Raw genomic sequence first — 18141 nt, 5'->3', positions numbered from 1 at the left:
GAATTTTAAGGCCTTAAATTCAGCTACTGAATTGATACCCTGTGCCCGTCTGTAGCTGTGTGTGATTACTCACCCTCATCGTGACACTAATGGCACTGTTCATATTGCCTTTGTAAAGCCAGCCATGCTTGGCCACACCTCCTCTCTGAGAACCCAGAGATGCTGCGTCCTACAGAGACAAGAGAGGAACCAGTCACTTAACAGAAGAGTATACAAACATGTATACACAGAGAAAGGAAGAGCCACAGAGAGCCACAGAGAAAAAGCTGAGAAAAAAAGAGACTGTAAACTCTCCAGAGAAGATTTTTCATTCCTATGTGAGAAAATCCGAAGAACCTCATCTGTATTTGAACAAGAAGTCTCTCCACTTGACCTGTCCAATTATTTATACTCTCTAAAGTATTTTATCTCTGAGTTACAGCATGCAAGGAGCCTGTTCCTGAGCTAGCGTGTGGCCACAAAGGCAGTTGTGTAGATCAGTGTTCCTCAGTCCTAATCCTCTTCACTCCTGCTCTGCATGTTTCAGCGCTTACTCTGCTCCCCACACAACTGAGTCAACTCATCAGCTAATTAACAAGACTTAAGTTAAATTCGTTAGAGCAGGAAAAATACCAAAGCCAGACACACTGTGTGAATTTAGGAATCTTGGTCTTTGGTGGCAACCACTGCATATTTGAGTCGCCTGTTTTGTACAGCCAAAACCTGCAATTTTTATGCTCACACTATATGAAAATAATTGGCCCAATTGCAATACCACAACATTGGTGCTGTCTAAAAACACTGTCTAAAACAATATGCCTGTGTCCCAAGTGCCTAAAAAATGTGTGCAGCTAAAACAAGAAAAAGACGTATGAAACTACAGGCTAGAAATGTATATATATATATATATATATGTATATATATATATATATATATATATATATGTTGCTGTTGTCAGTTGTCAGTTGTTGTATCTCCAAAATGGTAACTTTACAGGAGAAGGAAAAACACACTTTACTTTTAATGTAAGTCAATGGAGCCAGACTTTTTTCCCCAAGTCGTTTTGGGTCGTTTCTTTTAGTCCGTTCATCATAAAATTTACATACAAAGTAAAAGGTAACAGGTATTTTTAAATTATGTAAAAAACTGAAAAATGTCAAAAATGGACATGCAAGGTTTTCTTCCGACAACATCTTATATATGTATCGCTGTTGACGGAAGAAAACCTCGTATCTCCAAAATGGTAACTTTACAGGAGAAGGAAAAAACCTACTTTACTTTTAATGTAAGTCAATGGAACCAGACTTTTTTCCAAGTCGTTTTGGGTCGTTTCTTTTAGTCCATTATTAATGAAAAGTATACAGAACATAAAGGGCAACAGGCATTTCCAAATTACGTAAAAAAACTAAAAACTACAAAAATGGAGATATGAGGTTTTCTTCCGACAGCATCGATATATATGTAACAGATAAACAGACTTCGCTAAAGACTTTGCTACTTTACTACATATTTATGTGTTGACCATCACACCACTGAGACTGCTCAAACTGCAAGGCTGCAAACTTAAATTTCATACATCAGAAATTATTTCTATTTTTGCTGTTCAATTTTTTTAGTACATCTGTACTTCAGTGTTTCAGTACTTGGTTGTATCTATACTTACCTCCCACTGCACATCCTTTATAACGCTTGTAGATTGTTTCTGTTCCGTCTATTTTATGGTTGTATATAGCATTTCTTTTTCTATATTTATCTTATTGGATTTACTTGTATGCTGCACCAAGAGAAATTCCTTGTACATCTGGTATTTGGTGAATAAAGACTGTGATTCTGATCCTGTTGCAAACCTTGTAATGCAAAACGCAGTTTATTTTTTGAGAAGTCTGAACATGAACACGCACAACATTCCTGAGAAATACTGCTCTGGCTTTTTTGAAACGTCTAGACTCATGTTTTTAATGAAAACTCTTATTTGTTTATTGTAAATTTGCTATGCATTGTCCACCAGGACTTTTTTTTGAGTGTCAGTTCTTCTCAGTGTTTCTTTCTCATGCTCTTATTTCTGCCTCTGGGGCTCTTGAGCTACATTTACATTACAAGCCTCATTGCTCAAATCCAATTCTTTGCTCAAATCCGATCTCTCTGACACGATGGTTCACACTTGTTTAGGTAAGTGATTCAAATCTGTCATTATTGTGAACGAACCGGCGTCCTGAAATGACTTGCATGAGCTCATCCTACTCAGTAACGTCACATGAATGAATCACGTGCATCATCAGCACAAACTAACGAGCAGAACGAGCTTCGCTGAGAAGATAATTAACTCTGATCAGCTCTCAGCTTCATTATTAGAGCGAGACGAAGGAGAAAAAGGTGAGATGAGCTGCTTTTCCACCGTTTACAGGCTTTGACTTCTGTTCGGCGCTGCTGCCATGGTAACGCTGAATGATGGCGCACATGCAGTTGAAAAAAAGCACATGATTTCCGATCTGAGCGTCACATTAAGGTCGCATGGCCACGGATCAGATACGTATCCGATCTAGGACCACATATGAAAGTGACTCAGGTTGGATTTGAAAAGATCAGATCTGTGTGTCCACACAGCCCTGAAAACATCAGATCTGAGTCACATTTGGGGAAAAAATCTGATTTGTGCCACGTCAACCTGGTAATGTGAACGTAGCCTTGGTAACACTTGTTAGAGGCTTGGATGTGGATTTCTGTGAAGATGCCTTGGGACAGTCTGCCATTATTAATTGATGCTTCTTGATTATTTTATTTTCTCCAGCCTACAACAGACCAGCAAGTAGAGAGAACCATTTGACCAGCCATGACCAAACTCTCTGTAAAGCTGGTCAGTCCTGTCAGAAATAGGCACGATGTTGCTGAAATGTGGGAAAGTCCTTTTCATTCCCAGCATCCGACCACGCGATGTGACTGGCTGTTTAAACAGGAAATCCTGGTCTTTGAGGTGGACAGACGCTGCTCTGCTTGTCGCCACATTGGGGAAACGAGGCTGGTTCAGCCAAAGAACCATTTCACCACATCACTCACCACACTTCTCCCTCTCTCTGCCTCTCTCCCACTCTCTTTTTTAAGGTTCACAGTGGAATCATGGGTAATGCTGATGTACCTCATCTTTGTCTGCATCCTCGTCCACCTCGAACACGTGAGTGGGCAGCTTCTCCGGCCGAGAAACTTTACTGCAACACAATAACCGCAAGTTTGAGAGGTCATAGCGAGCGGGTGCTTAAGTTTGTATTAGTTAAAACACAAATGCACATAATACAAAAAACAGGAACTCCTATGTGTGTGTAAGTGATCAAGCAGCAGTTCTGGGTCCTGCTTTCCATGCTGTAAAACATTACTCGGCCCATCTGTGGAGCTCACTGTGGAGCTCATATCCTCTGGGCGAAAGGCCTGTGCCTGTGCTTGTTTCAATGGGCATCTACAGTGCTGTCTAAGCTCCCCTTATACAAGCTATGCTTTATTTTACATTAATGCTGACCAGAACATTTTCTTTGCACAGAGTTAGGTGGTATAAAATTCAAGATCACATTAATTTTTAAATTAATTACAGTACAACAGTATAAATACTTAAGTAAGTGTATTATTTATTTTTTGTACTGAAGTTGTACTGAAATAAATTAAATTACATTTCCAAGAAAAAAAAACTTACTTTTTACTCCTTACATTTTCAATTAGACCTTCAAAATTATTGCTACACATTTCAAAGGCCATGACACAACTTCATAAAAATATAACTATTCTAATTCATCTTGTACAACTGGGTTAAAAACAAGAACGGTTCAGAAAAATCAAACATATTGTAGCTTATTTTATGAAGACTCTCTGTTAATGCTGGTTTAGATGATCAGACTGTGATTAATCTTGTGCATAAGCACATGAAAGCTTGATGTTCATGGCTAACAGACAGAGCTGGGCACACCTTTTTGAAAAAGTAGTGTTTTACGAGTACTGAATACACTGTACCAAATGTATTCAGTAATATATTTCATTACAATACACACAAAAGTAACATATTCAGAATACATTTAGTACGTCACTATTTACATGCACCAAGATTTAAACCTTACGTTAATATTAAACATGGCTGATTTTGTCATAGAGTGAAGACGAGAAAAAAACTGACCTAAAACAGCCATCCTGACCACCTCACACCAAACGATCGAGATGACGCAAGCGTGACACAACTCCAGCAAGACTCTCATGATTTTATTCCAACGTTGGAAATTTGTTGGTGACAGTGAAATCGCTTGAAAAGTCGTTTTCTGTAAGGCCGGCATTAATTGAAGCCAAGAGTAGTTTCACTAAATCTACTAAAATGTTTGTGTGTGAAATTTTCCAGCTAATGAATGACAAACATGCTCAGTCTGTATATAAGAAGAATGAGCTAATCTGTTTTTTGAGTATGCTATAGCTGGCCTGCTTTGTGCTATCCGGCCATTCTTGAAGCAGCCCTGGCCTGTGCTGTGCTGCAGCATGACGATACTGTACTGTTTGAAGAGGAAGAGCTGTGTTGCTATTGTTGTGCAGAAATATGCTTCCTGATTTGGCTCCATCTCTAGGACCTCAATGTCAACACGGTCACAGTGCAGATTAAGGACAATGTGCTTCATTCACCAACCATTCTTACAAAGAAATTTCTTCTTAAAACCCACTTCTGGCATTCACCAGTTTTTTTTTGTTTGGGATTTGTTCTTAGGTAAGAACAGAATCTACACACTCAAGAGCACAAAGGTGTGAACAATTCTGTTTTTTAAACACACGTCATGAATCTGACGCAGACTTTTTCTTAGGACATTTCTCAAGAACAAACAGGCCAAAAGGCAGTAGGCCTCTGCATCCTTCAATATTCTTCAGTTGCTTGTCTCAATGATTTCTCTCTCTCTCTCTCTCTCTCTCTCTCTCTCCCCCTATAAAGGCCCAAACAAACCAACGAAGAAAAACTAGTTATAACTACGGTCGCCTTCGGTCACCTCACTGTTTTGTCTCCTGTGAAAATTTTGCACCTGCATGGAAGAGAACAACTCCACATAACAGCAGCTGCAGTACTAAACACTACAACGTAACAGTCACCCAAATAGCCCAAATCATTTCTGTAAAAAATATTCCCTCAAAAACTCGCTCAAATAGCATCCAGGTCTTCATTAAGGTCACACAGACTTCTGGATGTGAAATAGAACACAGTATGACTTATAAATACAAAGGAATCTGAGCTGGGATCGGTCCTGTTTTGTGAATAACAGGCCTGGTTTGGTCTGAAATGGCTGCCCACATCGGTAAAGTTTTAATTTTCTAATTGACTAATTGCATTGGCTGATTGACTATATCTGAAGTAAGTGGGAAATTGGATACCTGCCAAACTATTCCTTTAAGCAAAAAACAGACTGTGAAAATGAAAGTAAATAACCGTTACCTTGGTGCCACATAAAATCTCATAATGCTAATATAACGCTACTAGGTTAAAAAAATAAGAGTAAATGCTTGTATAAAAGTGAATTGAAATGCCTGGCTGCTGAGTGTTCATAATTATATGATAAAAAGTTCAGGTCCATGAAAGGAGTGAGTATTTTTTCATGTTGAGAACGCAATACTCAAATTTTATTTGTTTAAAATTTCACCAAAAATAGTTCAAATGTCCATCCCTTGTGATAAAACGTTACTCGCACTGGAGTTAAAAATCAGGCTATTTTGACATACACCCAATATCAGTCGGCCAAAAAAGCGCAGACAAGAGCTAACTAGAGCCAATGATGTGGGACATACTGCACAAACCACGGGCAACGGTCAGCCACCGGCTCTCACCAACAGCCTGATCACGACTGACGGCCAACTGTCAACTTCGTGTGCCAGGTTCATGAGGCTATCTTTGCGCGTCGGAAATTTCATTCAACTTTGGTTGCTTAATATCTACATTATAACTCACACCTCTGCTGCAAAAGTTGCATGCAACTTCAACTTCACGAAGCAAGTTTCATTAAGCAGCCAATCAAAAGAGTGATAACATATCACATCATCACGTTGAACAATCAGTAAAGTCACTGGATCATTGGACAAGAAAATAAAACAATGATTTATTGGGTGATTGTCATCATGTTGAACAATCCTCCTGATTGACTTTATGCAAGTTTGGCAGCTTTAGGTTTTGTCAGTTTTCTGAACCACAACCACAAACCTGTCTTATTAAAGCTAACGTTTATGTAACAAGCTGCCTTGACATGATAGCGAATGCTAACGGCTGTTTAAACGTCTGTTTGTGCCATTATTTATTTGATTTATGTGATTAAGCTAGATTTATTTTCTCTTGATCTCTCTCAATTTTACACAGATCTCAGATTCATTTATGATCCTAGGAAAGAAAATTATTTTTTGAGAACAGAGTGAGACATAGTCCACTATGTACTGGTGCTTCTAAGACAGGATGAGCGAGACATTGTGTAGGTCCTATACGTAGTAAAAACAGCAATGACAGCCAGAAAAAATATATAACGAGGATAAAGATGCTGCAAACATGTAAATTACACCTCATGGATGGCCAAAAAATATTTTATTTTTAATACAGCCTGCTAATTTGGCAGAGTAGAGTGGTAGAGTAACTGAATGTGCTGCATGCAACTTTTATTACATTGGAATGGCTTCTAACTGTCAAGTTGCATTGAAATTTTGTTGCATATAAGTCAAAACATGCAACAAGTTGCATGAAGGTTTCACCATGTAAAGCCAGTCTAAGGTTGTCAGAGGTTAACTCTTACTTGGGCAGCTGGCGGAAGTCTCCAGAATAATCCTCATACTTGTAGTTAATCACATGCCAGTCTGAGTTGTAAGTCTTGATGCACTGTGGAGGAACGAACAGACATACAGCATTGATATGTTAAATGTATGGAACATCATTTTAAACATACACACACACACACACACACACACACGCTTATTACTTAACCAACGTTAATCTAATTAGCATAACAACCGAAAGTGTTTTCCACATCTCCTGAGTGCTTTCTGTCAGATGCTGGAAAGTAAAGGTGATTTTCTCTATGCGTGGCATCCCTGCAGTAATCACTGTTAAAGCATTTGAGGCATAAAGACACGCTAATGTCCCTAAGGCACTGTGCTAAAGTGGATAAAATTCTGTTTGCTTTATTGGCAGACAAGTATTCATCGCTCAGCACTTCTTAAAGGGATAAGGTGAAGATTACAGTCTCCAAAAAGTGATGCCTCTTCTTCTCTTCAAATCCGATTAGCAGGAAGAAGAGGGAGGGAGGAGAGAGAGAGAGAGAGAGAGAGAGAGAGAGAGAGAGAGCAAGCAGATGAGCTGTCAGAGCTCTAAGGATTCTAAACTTAAAGCTACAGCATGTAAGATTATTTTGTCAACGTTTAAAAAGCCATTACTGAGTGAAGAGAGGGGAAAAAAACCAAACTAAAACATGGTATGTGTGTGTTGCCGCAAGTCACCCTGTAAGACCTGAAATTAGAGATGCACTGATACCACTTTTTCCCTTCTGATACTGATACCAATAACTGATCCTTTAGAATCGGCCGATAACGAGTACCGATACCGATACTAACCCTATCTAACCTAACTCACATACAAGTCCTGATACTTATACAAATACATTTTTAAAATGTTATTTTGGTAAAATCTATTTTCTGTGTCACAAATACAACATACTCAGTCTGGCTAGATGGCATTTACTTTTCGGATTATATTTATTAGATGCTTAAGAAAACTTATTTTTGTTTATTTACTATGTGTATTTAGTATTTACTATTATAAAATTAGTAATAATAAGAGCCATGTTTAACAACTTAAGTAAACGTGAAATATCTTTATTGTGCAGAACAGTTAAAAACAGAACTGTCATGCATGTGTCTTGTTAACTTGTGCTACATCTCTGAGCATCAGTTCAGTAAATATCACCATCGTTCACGCTGTCAGTCTCAGCGACTTGCAGTGTTTTTTCTGGCTTGGTTGAAGCGACGGGCCCCCGCAGCTGAGTGATCCAGCTGACCGATGGAGGGCACCACAGGCAGGGCTAGTGGATGCACAGACCCAGCTAGCAGGCTGCTATATTAAAGGCTAAAGGCTATCATTAAGCAAAGAGTCTGGCGGTTCCTTCCGCTCTTTCAATAACGTTAACTCAGACAGTAAGTGACCACATCGTGACAGACAAGTGATTACTGAAAGAAGCAGCTCAGCCGTTCAGGTACGTGTGAGAAATTGCTTTGTGGTATCGGTCATAGGTATCGATATCCCCATCACTGGTACATCGTTTAAGTGCCAGTATCTAACCCTAGACTTTGTGGGAGTTTTTCAGTCCACATCATACATCTTTACATCATAACGTCACCTGCACACACTTAAAGAGAAGGTCTGGCTTGATGTTTAGGGCTCAAACACAAAATCAACATTATACTGATGAAGATATGATGGCATCAGTGGACAATCCCCTGGAGACACGTCCCTCACCAAGTTTGGACTGAGTTCTCTCTTTGAATACTCTTTCAACACACTCACAATCATCAGATTCATCCGCTCAGGGAAGGGTCCGAAGCACAACCCCGGGCTACAAGATGTTGTTCCGCATGTTGTGTGCAATTCCACATTTCCACCAGAGAGGTCTCCAAATGAACTTGCGTAGTGTAGCTTTAAACAGCCAAAGAGTTCATAAAGTCCACAGTGAACCAGTAACTGTCCACATCGCTGTTTTACGCCTTCAGAATCTTCCTTAACAAAGAAAAATAATCTACATAACGAGCTGATGTTTATTTTCATGTAATATCTGCATTCTAAAAACATTACAACCAACCACAATGACTGGCTTTAAATCATGTGTGTTGGGCAAACATTTATGTGACTGATGTTGTTTGCTTTTTTGCTGCTGCCCAGATTCAACCGCACTAATTCCAGGCTATCACATCATCACTATGTAAATATGGAGAGTAATGTTTAATGTTTACTCAACTGACCAAATGAGCGCAATATTTTATGTGCTTAGGGCCAAGTGATAAGGACCATATTTCAAAAGGTTAGTGTCATGGGATTACGGAGGCGGACGGTGCGCACAGCGTAGGTTCCGGGCAGATGTGTGGACTCGTGAAAACTGGAAAGTTTTTTGGCTTCAGGCCAGCATGCCTGCAGCTGCTTCTACTGATGTCATCAAGCTCATAAGTGAGGGGAAATATCATTTTATGCTTCGTTCTGACAACAGCCAAGGACCATTACATGTTTCCTTATTGACCAGGCATGACCCCAGAGCCCACACACGCTCAGAAACTCATACAAGAAAGAATGTGTGAGGCAAAGCACAGTTCCTAGAGCCACAGAACTCGTCTCTGTCTCTCGGTCTGTGCATCTATCTATCTATCTATCTATCTATCTATCTATACATTAGGGGTGCGGGAAAAAATCGATTCTTAGATGCATCACGATGCGGACATGAACGATTCTGAATCGATTCACAAACGTGAAAAATCGATTTTCTAAATATTTAATTTATAACGTAATGTTGACGGAACGCAAAAGGCGGAACTGGAAGTGGGTAAGTGCGGCGCCCGGACAGTCTGTGACGGCATACAACAAAAACACAACTGGATGAGTGAGAAATCCGACCGGCTCCCTCTGCATTAAAGCCAGGTTAGATCAGGAGTCACAACACAAATGATAAGAAGAGCCATTTTGACCTTTCAACAAAAAATCAAACCACCTTGGGAGCCACAACATTTAACGTCCAGTATGTCTCAGTATGTATTAATGTCCTAGTATAGGCTAAACAATATAAACGAGAGCGCAGATTTACTTTGCTCTGCTTTAAGCTTTAGCTTTAGCCGCTTTCCTCCCATCTCCGCCAGAAAACCTTTCCTCAGAAGTTGATCAGTTAAATGTCTCTCAGCGTTCGACTGTTTTACGAGGCTGAAGTCTCTTCTTATTCTCCAGCTTCTTGTTCGAATTTACCCGTTCCACCTTAAATTCTGACTGAGGCGCCGAATGTAAATGCGGCACCATTTAAGGTGGAACGGGAGAAATCGAAAGCTTTTTAGTGTGTGACAGTCTCTCGTTGCAGATTTAACGAACCAGGAAACCAACTGCGCTGCTAATAAATGCGAATGACGCATCGCTGCTATGTGACCTGCAGTCTGCACGCCGGTTCTCAGTCGTTGCGAAACAGGGCTTTCGCGCTTTGTTGCACACGACCCATCTCAGGGATACTTCACTGACACAGCGACCCCCCCCCCACCGTCTCTACAACGAGACCAAAACCGAAGTTATAAAATCACTAAAGAAAACGGGTAGAATAGCTGTAACATGCTGCGTGGACATCCATCACCACTGGATCTTATTTCACCGTAACTGCGCATTTTATCGCAGATGAGTGGCAGCAGCTTCTCGTGCTCCAAACAAGAGCACTGAATGAGAGCCGTCTAGTTTACTTCCATTTGATTTATTAATAAGAGATATTGGAAGTAAATTCATTATGGATCATTACAAATACTTTGCTTTAAAAGTACCAAGTCACTTTAATTAACAATAACAGAGTCACTTAGTCACTTTAAAATGTTTATTGTCTCTACATTCTGTATATATAATTTGTGTATATTTAATTTCAGTTGGTTTTTATTTTTACTTATTTACTTTCTGTAGAGTGATTAGCTGAGCCTCACCACAAGCATTTCAATGCATAAATGTCCTGACATGTTGTGCAAATGACAAATAAACTTGAAACGTGAACTCGAAACTTGAGCTCACAGTGAGAAAATATAAATGCTATATAGAAAAAAAGATGCATCGATAATCGTTTTACAATCGAAACGCAGCCCTCTGAATCGTAATCGAATCGAATCGTGAGATGCCTAGAGATTCCCACCCCTACTATACATCCATTCATCCATCCATTTACCATCCATCTATCTATCTATTCATCTACCCATCAATCTACCCATCCATCCATCCATCCATCTGTTTGTCCAGGTAGCTTGTATGCTTTTATCCATTCATCCATCTATCCATCGACCATCTATCTATCCATACATATATATATCCATTTACCATCTATCTATCTATCTATCTATCTATCTATCTATCTGTCTATCTACGTATCTGTCTGTCTGCCTTTCTGTCTGTCTGTCTGTCAATGCTGTTTGATCTCAGTCTCATTTGTATGTGTTAGGTGTTATACAGAGCAAGTGAGTCTCTCACCTCCTGGACGAACAGGCTGGTGGCCCTCTTCTCCGCTCCCTCAGGGACGGTGGGGTGCAGAGTCCTTCCTTGCCGCTTCAGAGTCGACATCTGCACACACACAGTATTCAAAGGTTTCAGACAGAGCATCTTCATCGGACTTAAAGAGAGCGATGCACATATGAGTGCACCTAACTGCTTCAACTGAGCCGCATGCGCTCCCACTTTTAGTTACTGAGCAAGCCTGAAAAGCATTGAAAATGAACTGAATAAGTCTGCAGATGTAGGGGTTAATAAAGAAAAGAAAAGATTTACCCTGAAGATAAATGAAAAATGCTTGGCTTGTGTGTTGCCAATGTCAGGACTTGATACTAATGATACCAGTTGGTTTTGCCCATCTACTGTCTCTTTGTTTGTAATTTCAGACATATTGGTGTATTTTATGACATAATAGGATGTCCAACCTGTCGTCCTTGTCATAATAAAAACACCTAAATGGGCCACGCTAGGCCATGTCTCCACATCAAATTAATGAAACCCTGCATGCGTATGCCCACACAGCTTCAGGCACTTTGACACTAGTCCACTAGAAAGCCTGTCATACAGTGAATTAGCCAGCACCACTCGGTCCACTGCTTCTAAATAGGTCTTTAAAGAGAGATCACAACAAAAAATTACCTTCTCAGTGAGCTATTTCACTAGATGATGAAGGATCTTGAACAAACTGTGAAGAGAATGCTTTACCAAATCTGTCAGCCTCAAATGTTTTTATATGGGGCCTTTATCAGTCTAAAGTCACTTAGAATGGGGTTGAGGTTGTAGCTGCTCAGTATGCAGGTATGTGAGAATGGCTGCAAGCTTTACACGAGGGCAACCAAACTACTGGAGCTTGCAGTGACACCTGAGTAAGCTTCACCAATAGGGACGCCTGTCTGAAATTGTCTAGTACCACAATTGAGCAACTAATTTTTTATTCTTTTAAGATTTTTTGATGTAAATAATGTGTGCCAATCAAGTACTTGCACCAGCCTATGTGCTTCATATCAGTGCATACATTAACCCTAATGTTTTCTGGCCGACGCAAAAACGTTGCTACTTCTGACGTTAATTTATCTGCATAATTTCATTGCTGTTGTTGCATTTTGCTGTTGTCAGAACAAAACCTTGTAACTCCAAAATATTCATTTCTACAGGAGAAAGAAAAAACATGATTTACTTTTAATGTAATTCAATGGAACCAGACGTTTTTCCAAGTCATTCTGGGCTGTTTCTTTTGGTCAATTCATCATGAAACTTACACATAATGTAATTTCAGAATGGATCACTGCAGAGACGCTTGGTTTGATAAGGTTAAACAAACAAAACACAAGTGTGTAAAGAGTACAAAAACACAACAACATTGTTTATGGGTCATTCTACAGAAATGTCCACTTTTTTTATCCATCTATCCATAGGAGTCACTGGTGTTACTGATCGTCACTGGTGTTACACATAAGAAAGGTAACACCAGAGACATTTTCAGTGAAAAATGTATTTTACAAAATGACTGCTACAGAGCATCAAACCCCGTGTTGTCAATCATGGATTATCCACTAAAATATGTAATTTAATCAATTTGTATTCTTTTTTTACAGTTACCTCAGAATAAAGTAGGTCACTGCTTCACCAGTGACTTCAAGTAAAGCTTCATATGAAATCATGAGCTAAATGAGAAAATCTCTGATAACTGAAAGACACAGTGGACTCACCATGAGCTTTTCTTCATAGATCCTCAGAAAACAGGTAAAAGGAAGTCGTGATGTCATCAGTGTGATTTTTATTTCAAAATAAGAGATTTTTTTTGTTAAGCAGTAACACCAGTGACACGACTCCTGGTGACCACAACGATCAAAATATATTTTATAAGATTTATTTGGTATTTGTTTTCTTTATGACATTTAAATCATATATTTCATAGTCATGTATAGATTATTTTAATTAAAATTGCAGAAAAACATGTTTTTTACCTCAAAATATGGCCTCCGCCTTTACACATGACTGTGAGGACGAGCTCTTCTGTGTTGCTTGGAATTCTGTATGATTGATTTAAAAACCAATATTGTTAAATTGAGGCTCAAGAAGGTGTAATTGTTGAAATACCTTACTGTTTTATTTTAAAATATAAATAAATTGTAGCCCTAACATGCCCTGCGATGGACTGGCGACCTGTCCAGGGTGTATCCTGCCTTCCGCCCAATGACAGCTGGGATAGGCTCCAGCACCCCACCGCGACCCAGAAGGATAAGCGGTTTAGATGATGTATGTATGCATGTGTGTATGTAGCCCTAACATGGTCTTCAAGTGTAATATATATGTAAACGCTAGGGACACAAAAAAGGACGTTTCCATAGAATGACTCTTGATAAAAAATGTCTGAAAAATGGTTAAAAAAATCAGCCATCAGCCATTAAAGAAATCTGAAATAGCCATAAAAATTCACCCTGTTCACCATCAGCTCAACAACCTTGTGCGTGTGTGGGCTTGTGTGTTGACGGTTAAAGCAAACGTACTGGAAATGAACACTGAACTGTACCAAGACCCTAAGGAGGTTCTCCACTGCTCCATTTATGGGTGGTATGAACTGTGTTAACAGGAGGCTGGGGGTGGGTGGGTGCAGAGTGTGTGTGTGTGTGTGCATGTGTGTGTTTGAAGAGAGAGACAGTGGGAGAGCGAGAGCGTGTGTATGTATGTGTGTGACTAACGATCAGGGTTGGGATGAAACAGAATACAGTAGTGGGAATACATATTCGGAATACAGAAATGAAGCAGCATTTTGAAGAGGCCATATTCAGAATACAGTCACCTTTACATTTTTAGGAGAAAGCCTTTAGAATACTTATCAACTTAAAAAACAGACAGTCGTTAAATGATCTTTAAACACCATCAGTGCTGGTATTTCTGGTATCCCTAACATGTTTATTAATACATATCGCTGCTGTGGGAACAAAACCTCCATTTTGGTCGTTTTCAGTTTTTGGCATAATTTGAAAATGCCTGTTGACCTTTACACTGTATGTAAATTGTATGATGAATGGACTAAAACAAACGACAAACGGCACATCAAGGTTCCATCGACTTACATTAAAAGTAAAGCATGTTTTTTCCTTCTCCTGTGAGCTCATTCTCCTGTAAGATCATCAGTTATTAATCTCAGTGTTACTGAGCTCTGCTAAAGCCTGAGTAGACTGATAAATCAATGAGATGATCAGTTATTAATCTCAGTGATACTGAGCTCTGCTAAAGCCTGAGTAGACTGATAAATCAATGTGATCAGTTATTAATCTCAGTGTTACTGAGCTCTGTTAAAGACTGAGTAGACTGATAAATCAATGTGATCAGTTATTTATCTCAGTGTTACTGAGCTCTGCTAAAGCCTGAGTAGACTGATAAATCAATGTGATGATCAGTTATTAATCTCAGTGTTACTGAGCTCTGCTAAAGACTGAGTAGACTGATAAATCAATGTGATCAGTTATTAATCTCAGTGATACTGAGCTCTGCTAAAGCCTGAGTAGACTGATAAATCAATGTGATGATCAGTTATTAATCTCAGTGTTACTGAGCTCTGCTAAAGACTGAGTAGACTGATAAATCAATGTGATCAGTTATTAATCTCAGTGATACTGAGCTCTGCTAAAGCCTGAGTAGACTGATAAATCAATGAGATGATCAGTTATTTATCTCAGTGTTACTGAGCTCTGCTAAAGCCTGAGTAGACTGATAAATCAATGAGATGATCAGTTATTTATCTCAGTGTTACTGAGCTCTTTTGAGGGACGACTGAACTGGAGAATCTCTAGTAGTGGACATGTTTATGAAGCTCGGTAGTGGTGCTGTACTGGTGCTGTAGGAGGACCAGTGGACTTTTGAGAATTTCAGAAAGATTTTTTCATGAAACATATTAACCAGATAACAGTGAAAAACAGTGTGAATTAAGGAAAAATACAACAGCATGGATTTCCACAGTGTGTCTTTTCAGGATGTATAATACGTATTTTCTGAATGTGCTACTTTTTGTGTACTACAATGAAATATGTTACTGAATATTTTTAATACAATGTATTCAGTATTCTGCCCAATTCTGATAATGTATTATGAATTTTAATGCATGAGAGAGGTGATACGTCTCATTCTGGGTGCTGCCCTTGGCCTCAGTGGTTCAGTGGTTCTCTGCACAACTCACAAAACAGACACTAGCTCATATAACAGCGCTCACTCTAAAGGAATGTAAAGGTGTCCAAAAGCAGTAACGTATTACAGTGAGTAGAATACGTCCAGTAATAACTCCACCTGGGTCTGCAGCACAGAAGAGCTTTAAGAGTTCTTCTGTGAACAGAAAGCATGATGACAACAGCAGATCATCGCAATTTGGACCATAAGCTTTCATTTTAGGTTCTGTCCAGCTCCACACACACACACACACGCACACACACACACACACATCCAAATGAAAGTAAGAAAGAGTGGAAAACTTGAGTCTGAGAAAAGCATTTGATGATCTCTCATAAGGAAATAGCATTGTTTGAAGGCTGCATGACAGTTTGAGGGGAAATTTGGCCCCTGTAAGTTCAGACAGTGTGGAGATCTCTGCTGGAGCACGAATTCTGTCTCTGTGAGAATGAGCCAAAGCTTACAGTGATCAGCGAGAGGCCATCCTGTGCTCTAGCAGCTGTGCTAACAGGTTACTCAATGCTCTGGGCCTGAAACATCTGATTAAATACTCTGTGCAAAGAAGACGTGATCAAACAAGTGGATGGACCTGCAGTGCGTAGACAGAGAAATACGACAGTGTGAACTGTGTGAACTGGCACATGGTTTAACCCTTGTGTGGTGTTCAGGTCTGTGGGACCCATTTTCAGTGTTTACCATGTTTACCAGCTTCACTCTGTTCTCCTCCTACATGGCCTGCAGTTAGTGTGTGTATGTATCTGTGTGTGTATGTGTTTGTATATGTGTGTGTGTGTGTGTGTGTGTGAGGGTGGACAACATGGACAGGCTGCTGACTGGCTACAGCTGCTAAAGGAGAACCCTACGCTGACCACTTGTGACATTTTAAACATCTGTTATTTTTACATAAATTGTTGTGGCTGTTTTGCTTTTAAAAAACAATGCGGTGGGTCCACCAGACCACTGAGTAACAAACACATCAACACCACACAAGGGTTAAGTGTTAGAAGAGTAAACAGAGGAATAGATCCTCATCTGTCTCTATACCCATCCCTCAATCTCTTTATCCATCTGATCATCCCTTTTTCCCTTCATCCTTATATGCTTTTATCCATTCTTGCATTGGTCTACCTATTAGTTCCTTCTTTCATCCATCTAAGCATCCATCTGCCTGTCTGGTGTTTTTGTTTACTCTCTACTGCACTAGCACTACTTGCCTTTCTGTACTTAATCCAGTATAGTAAGTAAAAAGATGAATGGACAGAAGGAAAGGATGCATAGGCCGTGATGGATAGATGGAATGGGTGGATAAATTGGTGGAGGACTGGACGCATACAGGGATAAATGAAGGAATGGATAGATGGACAAATGAATGCCGAATGGAAGAATGCAGGAATGGATAGAATGGACGATAGGGATGGGCGATATGACAAAAATATCATATCACGATACTCAAGGACACAATATGTATCATGATATTTTGGCATGCGGACACGATGCAGTAGCAGAGCCTTATTTAACGGCCACTATCAAAACAATGTGTACAATAATATTTATTCAACATTTCACATAATATACTGGACTAAACCAAACAAAACAGGACTAAACATGGATCTTAACGAAACATGCAGTTGGTCAGTCTTATTGAAGGATGGGCAATATCCACAATAAGCTTACAAAAGCCTACTTTTCATGCCAATAACAAAATCTGTCATGAAAATTGTTAAATTAGCATCACATTACCCACCTCTAATTAACAAAACAAGAAAGGAGGGGAGGGATGTAAGCATTTAAGGATGATAGGAGGAATGGATGAACGGACAGATGCATGGATCAAACAATGAAGAGGCGGTTACAGAGATAGATGAATGGAGGTAAGGCTGCACAGATGTAGATATAATGCATAAAGGGATGATATAAGGGACAGACAAGTTGATGGATGAATGCAGGGATGGATGAATGGATAGAGGGATAGAGGCCTAGGAGGATGAAGGAATACATGAACAAATGAATGAATGAATGAATGGAGTGACAAAGAGATGGAATGGATGGAGCAAAAGAAGGAATGCTCACCTGAAAGTCGTCGATGGGGAACTGCAGCATGTCCCGCAGAACATCGCTGAGGATCTGAGTCTTTCTCTGCACCAAAACACTCTCATAGTCCAGCGGCTCAATCACCTTCGGCTTCACCTGACAAGAACACCCACACAGACACACACACACACACACACCCACACACACACACACACACACACACACACACACACTGGTTAGCCTTACATTTCTCCATGTGCAAGAGATAATAACACTTTCGGAGAAGGAAATGCTTGTAGGGCCGTCATTACTGATTATATTAGTAATTGGGTAATGCACGGCGGCGAGCTGGTCAGGAAGATCAGTGACATAAAAATCCTTCACGTTGGTGCAATCAAAACAGTAACAACACAAAAGTAAACATTATTATATCAGACAATTTTATACTAGACGTGCCCAGAAAGTGTAGATAACATGTTTGGTAGCAGTAGCTAAAACATCAGCTAGCAGGTTGGCTAACTCACCTACCATAAACATTAAAAATGTCAGATAACTAAAAACTCACCACAACATAGTTCTACACATTAATTTGTAACAAAAAGTGTAGATGATCACCATGGTTGCCAGCAGTGTGGGTATGCAGCTGCAGTTAGCCAAGGAGCTAACATCGCAGTTAGCAAGCTACCTAAGGCTGTATCAGAGATGTTATAATGGATCCCGGTCAC

The 18141-nt window shown here is 39.7% G+C and overlaps 1 protein-coding gene across 9 annotated transcripts in view; it reads right to left on the bottom strand.

Annotated features, from left to right (window-relative positions):
• The window catches only part of dock9b (dedicator of cytokinesis 9b), a 136238-nt gene that overhangs the window by 67303 nt on the left and 50794 nt on the right, over positions 1-18141 (bottom strand). For all 9 annotated transcript variants that reach the window (XM_036569875.1, XM_036569880.1, XM_036569881.1 and 6 more), the window contains exons 2-6: positions 17456-17572; positions 11198-11287; positions 6756-6838; positions 3113-3182; positions 74-169 (exon numbers count right to left, since the gene is read on the bottom strand). In XM_036569875.1, the coding sequence (XP_036425768.1) occupies positions 74-169; positions 3113-3182; positions 6756-6838; positions 11198-11287; positions 17456-17572 (456 nt within the window). The remainder of the gene's footprint in view (positions 1-73; positions 170-3112; positions 3183-6755; positions 6839-11197; positions 11288-17455; positions 17573-18141) is intronic.

The sequence above is a fragment of the Colossoma macropomum genome, unplaced genomic scaffold (assembly GCF_904425465.1).
Source record: "Colossoma macropomum unplaced genomic scaffold, Colossoma_macropomum, whole genome shotgun sequence".
Classification (NCBI taxonomy): domain Eukaryota; kingdom Metazoa; phylum Chordata; class Actinopteri; order Characiformes; family Serrasalmidae; genus Colossoma; species Colossoma macropomum.
This window is presented reverse-complemented; position numbering and strand designations above follow the sequence as displayed.